General features: G+C 42.2%; 1 protein-coding gene across 1 annotated transcript in view; it reads left to right on the top strand.

Annotated features, from left to right (window-relative positions):
- Nucleotides 1-4862, top strand: part of SVOP (SV2 related protein) — a 33972-nt gene extending 29110 nt beyond the window's left edge. Inside the window, exons 14-16 of the mRNA XM_067539358.1 lie at nucleotides 1705-1786; nucleotides 2032-2121; nucleotides 4446-4862. Coding sequence (XP_067395459.1) covers nucleotides 1705-1786; nucleotides 2032-2121; nucleotides 4446-4652 — 379 coding nt within the window. The 3' untranslated portion in view covers nucleotides 4653-4862. The remainder of the gene's footprint in view (nucleotides 1-1704; nucleotides 1787-2031; nucleotides 2122-4445) is intronic.
- The last annotated feature ends 6625 nt before the right edge of the window (nucleotides 4863-11487 follow it).

Raw genomic sequence — 11487 nt, forward strand, 5'->3', positions numbered from 1 at the left:
CTGTCTTCTCCAAAGACCTTTGTTCAGAATACACCAAAGGGGATAATAGTTTGCATCAAAGTAGGAAATAGCTCTCTGAAAAAAGTTCTAAATCAGGTCTTGTGCAGTGGGTCTCAGCTATTGATGCATGTAGTGATGCTGGTACCTCAAGCTTTTGCAATTGGTTATGTCGGCTAATGGCTCTCAACCTTTCCAAACTACTGTACCCCTTTCAGGAGTCTGATTTGTCTTGTGTACTCCAAGTTTCACCTCACTTAAAAACTACTTGCCTACAAAATCAGACATAAAAATACAAAATTGTCACAGCACACTATTACTGAAACATTGCTTCCTTTCTCATTTTTACCATATAATTATAAAATTAACAATGGGAATATAAATATTGTACTTACATTTCAGTGTATAGTAAGTATATAAAGCAGTATAAACAAGTCATTGTCTGTATGAAATGTTAGTTTGTACTGACTTTGCTAGTATTTTTTATGTAGCCTGTTGTAAAACTGGGCAAATATCTAGATGAGTTGTACCCCCTGGAAGGCTTCTGCATGCCCCAGGCATATGTGTACCCTTGGTTGAGAACCACTGATCTAGACTTCCCCCTTGCTAAATGAATGATGAACTTCTAGGCTGGGCTCCACTGCTCTGCATCCGCCTCCCATTCAGTTACTCACACTAATCTTGCAGCAGAGCTTGGTCTTTAATTGTGAGATTGAGGGTAGTCTAAACCCTGCTATGGATTAGAACGTGCAGTTACTTGGGAGGCGATGGGCGCTGACTAATAGGGTTGAGGTCTTGGCCTGGAAAACTGGTACATTTGACCTAAGAATCTGGAAATGACTGCACTGATGGAACCTTTATTTTGGTATTGCAGCCAGCTAGAGCCCAATTTTCCGAAGAGCTCAGGGACACAGTTTTGATTGCTAAGGACCCACAATTGAGGCCAGATTTTCCAAAGTGCACAGCACCCAGCATCTGCCATTGTGATACTTACAGCTAGATTTTCACAAGAGCTGAGCACCCGCCAGGGACTCAATGTGCTGAGCTCTCTGGAAAATCTGCCTCTGATTATGAGTGTTAAGCCTTTTGGAATATTTTGGCCTTACTGTCACTTGTGCACAATACTTTCTCTACCCTGGGGCTGAGGGGCTTAGAGAGACACAAAAATAGCAACTTAGTTGTTGCTGGACTGTTTTGTTTAGAGAGAGCTCCTAGAACATTTTTCAGACACTGTATAAATAATAATAATAAATGCTAACAATATGAATAAATATCCAAATGTGACCAATTTCACACCTTTACACAGGAAGTCTACAATCTGATTCTGATTTCATTTACTCCAGTTTTGCTCCAATTGAGTTATCCCAGTGTCAGACAAATGTAAGATCAATCAGATAGTGCATATTTTCCTCATCCAGATATCTTTAGGCTGGGACTAGTACATGTAATTAATTTCGCTGGTCACTGACTGTTGATAGCACTCTGTTGAAATGCAGACTCTTAGAAAAACTCTTAGGTGTCTGTAGTGATCGCAGATTTTTTTGAACTGTCCTTGTATTAAAGGTCCAGAAAATGGAGGAGGGTGAATAAAAACAAAATGGATCTAGCTAATAAAATTTAGCATCTTTTTTAAAATTGCTGCTTGTCTCTAAATTCAAATAAAGACTGTACAGACAAACCCAAACCCTGCTCTCCTTATGCTCACAGAAATGTTCTTACTGTGCTGCTCTTCATCGCAAGGGCTTTCATTTCAGGAGGATTTCAGGCTGCTTATGTTTACACGCCTGAGGTGAGTAAGGTCATTTTTGTATCAAGAAGGTTTTAATGGGAATGAGGTCCTGGTGGAACAGTTGCATTTTATGTTCCCCTCATAATAGGCCTTATACTGGCTACAATTTCTTGAGCCATTTCATTGTCTGAGTGTTATTGACCTGCCAGAGCAGAGCTTACAATTAGTATCGCTCACTGACAAAGAGATGTAAGGTAGGAAGAGAGCTGTATTCTACGGTTAATGTGTTGACGCTTTGTCCACAGGTTTACCCAACAGCTACTCGTGCTCTGGGCCTAGGAACATGCAGTGGAATGGCCAGAGTGGGAGCCTTAATAACCCCATTTATTGCGCAGGTAAACTTCCTCTCTTCCAAACATTTTAGTAGCACAGGAATGTGATGCAGAAAACTGCCTTTCTGTATTAAGGGCCAGTGGATGGATGTCCCCGCACAAGTGTGCTGGAGCCTGTCAAAGGGTGAGCTGGCCCTTTAAGGGAGACCTGGGCTGAGCCTCACCTGTGACTGATTTACTGCTCAGTCCAGGGGTCACAGGATGGGAGATGTGAATAGGAATGAGGCCTACTGGGGGATATAAGGACAGTCAGAGCAAGAGGTCAGTTGTGGGAGAGTCTCAAAGTATGTGAGTGGTTCCATGCAGATGGCTGGAGGAATGCAGACCTGCAGGGAGCTGGGGGCGGAGGGGATGAGGCTCAGCAGGGACAGCACTAAGAGCCCTGCACTCACAGAGGGCTGAGTGGAAGCCCTGTGGTGTTCTGAACTTTGTTAATAAATCAGACTGCGAAAGGGGAGGGTTACTGTGTAAATACCGACACAGAGGTCTGACTAACTGGAGAAGGGAAACTGAGGCAATGGGAGCACCTGGAGCCAGACCAGGTAAACCCCTACTCCAGTGTCCCTTTCCCATCATTGCTCCCACACAGAGACAGCCAGACGTGACAGCGTAGGATGCCATTAACACTGCTTGTAGTGATCAGTATCTCAGCTGGGCAAAGGCTAGAAGGGTAGAGCCTATCTCTGCACATTGGGAATTGACTGGAGACCTGTGCTAGATGTCTAGTAACCTCTCCCCACCTCATGCCAGGAGCACTGCACCTTTTTGAATCTCCACAGGCATACTGCATTCAAAAACCCACACTTGGGTGGCCTTCCTCCTCCCATGAATGCAGATTCTCGGAGTGTCATTGAGCGTGACGTGGATTCCAGCTGTAGTACTAGTTTCCACATCGCAGAAAGGGGATTCTTGCATTGGAGAGGGTGTGTGTAAGGCAACCAAGTTGGTAACAGGCCTCAACTTTTTTTCTGATCTTTGAACCTTACGAGATGATCCATTTCTCAAAGGAACATCGGAATGGCCACACTGGGTCAGACCGATGGCCCATCTAGTCTAGTATCCTGTCTTCCGACAGTGGCCAGTGCCAGAAGTTTCAGAGGGAATGAACAGAACAGGGTGATTTCGAGTGATCCATCTCCTGTCATCTAGTCACAGCTTCTGGCAGTTTGCGGTTTAGGGACATCCAGGGCTTTGGGTTGCATCCTTGACCTTCTTGGCTAGTGGCCATTGATGAACCTATATTCCAGGAATTTATTTAATTCTTTTTTTAACCCAATTATATTTTTGGCCTTCACACAACACCCAGTCAAGCTCGTAGTCAGGGGATGTTGTGAAGTACTGCCTTTTGTTTGTTTTAAACCTGCAGCCTGTTGATTTCATTGGGTGACCCCTAGTTCTTTTGTTACGTGAAGGTGTAAATAATACTTCCCTGTTCACTCTCTCCACACTATTCATGATTTGATAGATCTCTATCATATCCCCCCCTTAGTTGTCTCTTTTCTAAGCTGAACTGGAACATAGGAGACTTGTAATATTAAAATCCATAAAGAAACATTTTTCACAGTAGCCAGGGGATCAGGATTAGTGGATAAAGTCTAAAGAATAAGAAAATCAGAGTAAGCAAGGAGCTGAGGCAGGATTTCTGCATTCAAAGGGTAATAACAAAACCACATGGAATAAGCAGCCATAGAGGGGGATTGATGAGTTCCAGACACTGACATATGTTTCTGTTAGCAATGGGTCTGAGCCACGAAGTTCAGAGCTGAGTCTTCCCAAAGCCATGGGGTTTTCATTCCAGTCCATCAGGACTTGCTGGAGAAGGAAGAGATTGAAGGACCCATTCCAGAGGGAGGGAGACAGTAAAAGAAAGAACTGACAATGGGTCAGTACGTGAAGTCTGGGAAGCCGTTTTCTGTTCCTCATTTTATCTGCATGATTGCAAATCACTTTCATGAGACACCTTAGAGAGAGAGTAGTTTAGTGGTCCAACTACAGAACGGGGAACCAGGAAGTCTTAGCTCTGATGCGGACTCCTTCCATGGCCTTGGGCAAGTCACTTAATTTCTCTGCCTTGGTTTCCCTATCTATAAAGTAAGGATAACATCAGCCTCCCTCACAGGGGTGATCTGAGTCTTAATCCAAGGTGTGTATTCTGTGTGTGTATTTAAGGGATAAGTATTATCTAAAAAAAAAGAAAAGTATATAATGTGGTGGCTGTTAAAAATGATGTTTTCCCCTAAAGGAGTTAACATTTCTACAAAATAGTTGTTTTCTTTTGTGGTGGATTCAGTTAATCTTTTCTTGCCCTTTCACTTCCTTTCTCCTAGGTGATGCTGGAATCGTCTGTCTATTTAACTCTGGTGGTTTACAGTGGGTGCTGCCTGTTGGCAGCCTTGGCTTCCTGTTTTTTGCCCATTGAAACAAAAGGCCGTGGTCTGCAGGAGTCCAGCCACAGAGAATGGGGACAAGAGATGGTTGGGAGAGGATCCCACAACATGGGAGTCACCAGGTCAAATTCTGGATCACAAGAATGATAGGACATGAACACCCTCCCCCTGCAAGGAAGGATGACATGAGCAAGAATTGTATTTTTAAAAACCAAGCGTATAAAGCCGACCGTGCTGTCACTGCCAATGTCATGTGTCAAAATGCAGGACCTTTCAATTTGGACAATAGCAAATTGTGTCTTTACTACTCTTTGCTCACACTCATAAAAATTTACTTGTGTAATAAGAGGCATTTGATCTGGATGTCATTTGAAGTTAAGAGAGAAGGGTTTTTTTAATAGTCTGTTTTGCTTGCATGGTCAGCTACCGACCTTAAAATGTCCCATGTCAAGCAAATGGCTAACTGAATGCAATTCAGTATCAGCTGTAATTTAAAAAAAAAAAATTGTACTCTTGATGCCTAAATCAAAAGATTAATATTTACTGTGTACCTGGCACAGCACACGGTGGGTTCCATACACTACAGAATAGGGTTTTTAAATGAGATGCCTGCCTTGCACTTTTTAGTCATCAAAAACAACAACATGTTATAACAGCAAACCAACCAATGCTTTCCAATTCCCTTGCCTATACGTTCTGTTCCTTGGAAATTAGCAGGCACTGAGAAAGGTTGTTTGGAACATGCCTTGAGTCTTTGCTTTCATCAAGGCAGAGTAGTTTGAATCCGTGATGAATGCTGTTGGATCCAGAGATGGGACATTATATGAGGAATGTAAATCCTAGTGGTTTGGAACAGAATGTAACTTTTTCTAACATTGTGAGAAGCATTGAGCCCTCTGTCTGTTGCATCGGTGAAGACTGCTTCCGCTGTCCTGGCGTCTGTGTGTGTGTGGAGATGCACGCTTGGTTTACTGCATGGGTCCAGATATGTTTCTGCTCAATTTGCCTATGTGTGTTCCCATAGTGGTGTAGCCAATACCTATGATACAAATGTCTTAATCAGAACTGCTGCTTGTAGCACTTTCGGTGGAACTGCCTTCAAGTGTCTCCCAGCAGAAGCAGGTTTTCTAACAGCTGGGCAGAACTCTAGGGTAGCTGCCTATTGTACATGGAATGTAATGGCAGGTTATGAAGGAATGTAATTGGCATCACATCTTAAATGAGAAGTCGTCCTGGAAAGAGCTGTACCAGTATCATCCGTAGAAGACTGACTCCCGCACCAGTTTTGGTCTAGTTGATGCAGTTCTTGCTCTGACCACAAGGAGTGGTAGAGTTCAGGTGAGGACAACTACAGTTCATATCTATCTAGCCTTTTGGTTTGTAAGGAATCTGTCAGTGAATAGGGATTCAGATTTCAAAACTTGATGGATGTAAAGCAAAGAAATGTGTAACAAAATCAGACAATTATCCACGGATCTTAGTATTTTTCCAGAAATCCAGCCTGTGGAACACACTATCAAATGTAACTGAGATGTACGTAATTCTAGTCTGTAGACCACGGGAAGCAATACATTTTCAACAATATATGTGGTCAGTCGTTTCACAGAAATATAGTGTTGTGCATGCTATGGATTTTGTACAAGGCCATATTTTAACTACATGGTGGACGAAGCCCCTCACTATAAAGTCTTTTCTCTGGGGCTGGAGTAGTTCACTGAGTCTGGGTGCAAAATAAGTGGAAACAATCCAAGTTCAACTTTCACTTACAGAAATGCGGCACTATAGTACAGTGTAACACTCCCAAGATGTACTAGGCTCTTTAACTTATACCATTATATGAAATTACACATGGGATATTCCTTAAAGGAATTTGCGGATCTCCATACTACCAGGAAAGGCCAAAGCAGTTGTTGGCATTCTGTGTGGAGGTGTCTTTTGGTGCGGGAGATGTAAGATTCACAAGGGAACCCGGTCTATATATTCACCTACCATTAAAAGATGCTGACTCCAATGAAGCACTCCAGAAATGTCTGGTCTGAACAGGTGAATGTTACATTTTCATATTAACTATGGAAATGTAATTCAGTTCAGAGAGATCCAGCTTTATCTGTGTTTGGTGGCATAGGAGAGTGTTCTCCATTTCTAGTACTAACACTTTACACTGGTGTGAGTATCTCCGCCTTTCTGTTAGTTCTGTAGTGAGTGTGTTGAATCTTCAGTATGCTAAAGTTCCAATCAATCTAAAGCAAACAGACAGTGCTCTCGACTAGCAATGGGATAGTAACAATAGTTCCTTCTCCTCTCCTCACCATTCAGATTGTAGCTGGATATCCCTCCCTAATGTATTATGCAACTGGAGTGGCTCAGAGCTGCTCTCAGACTCATGTGGCTCACCTGCTTGTTTACCTGGGCTTGGTGATGTACACAAGATATGCAGCATGTTTCTGAGGGGAGAAGCAAGCTCTGAATGATTTTAGGTTGCGTATTGTAACATTCAGATGTTCAGATACCCAGAGTGCAACTCATATTAGCTTTTGGATTCATGAACACAGCTGAATAAGGTGGCCCCCTAAAGCTTGCAGTGAAAACACTATGTACAGCCTCAGCCTGGTCTGTAATTTGGCGCCTGTAACCAGCTGCAAGCACTAATTATAGAATTTAGATCCCCACCTGATGGGACACATGGAGAGGTAGTTAGATGTCCAACTTCCGACATTCGTGCTTGCAATTAGTTGCACTGGCCGTTAGTTGGATGCCCAAAATTGGAAGCTCTTTTGAAAACTTGATTCATTGTAAGTGTGTGTTAGAGGAGAGAACATATGCATGATACCTATGGCCTCCACAGGGTTGCTGTGTTAATGGTCTAGCTAATGAGCCGTTGAGCTTGCTACTGAACTCCTTTACTTAAAAATCTACTTCTGCTTTTCAAATGATCATCTGCGCATACGGCTTTGATTTTTGGGTCAGCATTCAACAGTTCGAAGTTCGAACAGTTAGACATTGCTGCGGCCTTCAAAACGTGCATTCAGAGTTTTATGTGACGTGTGTGTGTGTATAGGTGTGTATTTATACACACACACACACTTCCAATAAAATATTTCATTTTAATAGACATTTATAGGCTATACAGAGGCTTTTAATCCTTCCGAGAAGCTGGTACCTGTTTAACCTGTGACATTTACATTACAAAAAGCAATCTGGAGGCATTTTTGCATTGCATTTTATATAAATGCTGCATTGAAAAATGGACTAATTTATAGAAATACCAGGATCAGGCCTGCCGAGACAACTACAATTCATAGGCCTTCAGGTCAAGAATAGTGGTGCCTACCTAAGGCAATAGGAATCTTTCCACTGACTTCCATGGGTTTTGAATCAGACTCCAGGTAAAGGAGGACAGGATAGGGTGCTTAAGAGCTGATTCTGTGTCACTGAAGTCAACAGGATTTTGCTAGTGACTTGAGTGGGAGCAGGTTCTGGCCCTTCAGCAGCTGAAGTGAAGTTTCACTTAAGGGTTGTGAGCGTCCCTGAATGTCATTGCTAATAATGGAGAAAGACGATCCAGAGTGTCCATTAAGAAAAGCCGAAGAACATTTGAGTTGATGCACTATTGCTTATAAATAGTCACGTCATATTTTGTTAATATGGCAACGTTATTAATGTATATAATTAAGCTTCCAAAGATTCTGTTTTAAACGCTGTTGTGTATTTTTCACTGGGGAAGGAATTAATATTGCTAATTCATTTAAAAATAAAATAAAATGAGATTGTTTTGGATTAAATTTAGGAGCAACCGGAATTGTGGGGGTCAGAGATATGTGAACTGTCTGATTAATTAACATGCAGAGCTGTTGTGGGGAACGTAATTCTCCAAGCATGCTTTGATGAGTGATTTAGTATTCCTAAATGCTTGCTGAAAGAACATTGAATGTTATTTTGTGTTTGAATGTACAGTTTCTAAGCTGGATACATTTTAATGTTTAAAAAACCTTTGTGTATATCGAGCTTGTTGTACAATATTCTTTTTGTTCCTCTGTTAATAATGCAACATTGGATAGTTTAATTCCACACTTGATATTTTATGTTGAATAAATTAATAGTTTTTACAGTAATGATGCTTTTGCTGCCCTAGAAGTAATCCATTATGGGACCCTGATAACTGTAGGGTTGTTATGAAGGGTCAGTAGCTTCACACGGTACTTGGGTCCTGATTTTTAGATATCCTAATAGATATCTGCAACTCCCACTGATGTCAACTGCATCTGTTGCCTCTAAATATTAGACCCTTAACTGTGTATTTGTTTTACACTTGAAGGGATACTGTCAGATGAAAAATGACAAGTTTTTTAAACTCCTTTATAAATAATCCTGTAGGTTATTAATACTGAAAGGGCTTTAAAGACTTGATTTACTTTTCATTATTAAAGATCTTTGTTTACTTGTTGAAATTCACTTAATTTGGGCAATGAGAATAGAACCCTAAAATGATATATTCTCCTTCTGATGTCCAGTACTTCACAGATGGAATTTCCTTCATGTCTGGATCAAAAGGACTAATGGGCTTCAAGCACTCTGTAACCTGAGGTTATACATTCTCAATGTGCAGCAATAGTAGAAGCCACAATCCATCTGGAAGGAGACACCCATCAGTTGAGGTAGGAGTAAGCAATAGCTACAGAATGGGACTGGGTTGTGACAGGAGTGGGGAGGAGGTTAAGCCTTTGGAGGTTTCTCTGGACTTACTGGAACCTCAGGCCATTTCTGAGTCTCCCTCATCACTTCTTCCAATGAACCATGACTCCCCTCTGTTTCCAGAGGACATATTTATTGACATATGACCTACTTCTGGCTTTGCTCCATGACCATGTACAATTGTTGTTGAGAACTGAGAGGCAAGCGGCACTGATTGTCAGACCCTGGAGATGGGGATCTTTTATCTACAGAGCAGGTACAACGGGGACTATGGCAGTGCAAGCTTCCACCTCATTTTCCCTGCTTATGTTCCTCAACACAGGATGGGAACTCTCCATTTCTGTTCAATCCCAGGCCTTTCCGTTGAGACTGCTAACAGAGCCTAGAGCTTCAGTACAGATGCTTTGTATACACTGAAATGAACAAATTAACTCAATTACACAGGGTTCCAAACAGAGCCAGCTGGGATTGTGTTTTTAATGCTCACTTGCCCAGGAGCAATAGGATTTAGGCAACTAGGTCATTTCGCATTATGCAGCTTCAGAACTTTCTGTTTGTCCAGACCCTAGAATTGTGGCAATTCTTCCTGCAACACATCGAATGTTAGTTACAAATTGATAGAGCTAAGCTACGGGAGACATGGAATGAAGATCTCCTGGAGTATTTCTGTTAAATTAGCCCTGCAGACCTTGTCCCTGTTGCCATCAGGAGAAGCATCATACACGGGCACATTTAAATCCGACCTTTAGCATGCACACATATTAGAATCTGGCCTTTAAGAAATTAGACTGCAAATAGAATTATACACCTAATCAGCTTGGTTCATGTTTTTTAAAAGCTCATTTAGGAGCATGTTTGCCATCTCAAGCAATTAAGAGTAATAGCTCTCATTGCTTTAAGCTCTGACAACCCCAACATTTATTTAGGGCTATATGATGACTTGTTATTGCAGATTTACATTGATGTAACTCTTCTGAAGCCAATTGCGTTATTACAGAGTTACACCAGTTTGAGGGAGAGCAGAATCTGGTCCTTAATTTCTCATATTGACAATAAGTGAAATTGAGTAGATGACTGTTTCATTGGACAGATTCTGTTGAAGTGCTATCTCAGAGCATTAGGGTTCACATTAACTAGTTGTAAACTTTCTCATTTGTTTTTAATCACATAATCTTACCCTTGTGATTGTGGAAATAATGAACCAGGCTTCCTGGAAGTAGGTGTAGGAGACCATTTTCCTAAGCAAAGGACGCCATAGTAGTCTCCTATCTTTTCTACTCCTACCTTTGTGTCTCTAACATGTGGAAGAGGCATTGCGAAAAATCATGCTGCAATGAACTTTCTAGCTGGAAGCAGAACTGCTCACCTGTGTGTCATAGACTCTATACTATTAATACCAATATTTAGCTCAATTGGTAGGCAGTTGTGCTTTTGGAGTGGGATCTCACAGTGACCAGCAGGATAGAACTGTTCCACGAAGCTATAGCAATGCAGCACAGTGACCACCATAACGTCCCACGTGGCTGCAGTTGAGTTACCATTACTTGTCAGCTAGTGCACTACATTTTCAAAAAGCATTTAAATACATCATCCAAGGTAGGCACCTAAATCCCATTGATGGTCTGTTGGAGTTGGGCACCTAACTCCCATCTGTGCCTTTGAAAATCTCTCCCTTACAACTTATATCTCACAACCACAATTGTACAAATGGGCAATCAAGACAAGTACAATGACTTGTCCAGAGCTACGGAGGGCATCAGTGTCAGAACTGAAGTTCCTAGCTCCCAGGCCTATGTTCAGACCTCACCACTCTCCCAAAGGAGTGGTCCATCAGAGGCAGCTGCTCCCCACCACCTGAGGTGGGTGACTCTGTCGTGCATAGTCCTTGGAAAGCGGCAGAACTAGAGAAAAGCAGCAGGACTGTGGCTATGTGACTTTCAAAAGTTCTGGTGCCTCTGCTTGAAAACAACCAGCCCTACATTTGGCAAGTGGCATGAGTCTAACCGGTGTCTTGAACAAGCTGTGTCATGTGGGGTGGGAGCTGGCGGCTTTCAGATTTTTAACGGTCAAGGTAAAGCAGGTAAAAGGTGACCCCCGAGATGCTGGCCCACACTGTGAAGATGTATATGAAAAACAAAACATAATAGGCTGTGCTTGGTGGTGTGTAGCCTGACAGAATTCTGGGGAGACGGTCCCCAAGCTCCTAAAGGGGTTACACATTACCATGGTAACCACCAGGAATGGTCTTGAAGATGGGAAAGGACCCATGTTTGTAGACAGGGCAGCAGAA

This window comes from Emydura macquarii, unplaced genomic scaffold, assembly GCF_026122565.2.
Source record: "Emydura macquarii macquarii isolate MOO-44397 ecotype Brisbane River unplaced genomic scaffold, CSIRO-AGI_Emac_v2 contig_554, whole genome shotgun sequence".
NCBI lineage: Eukaryota > Metazoa > Chordata > Testudines > Chelidae > Emydura > Emydura macquarii.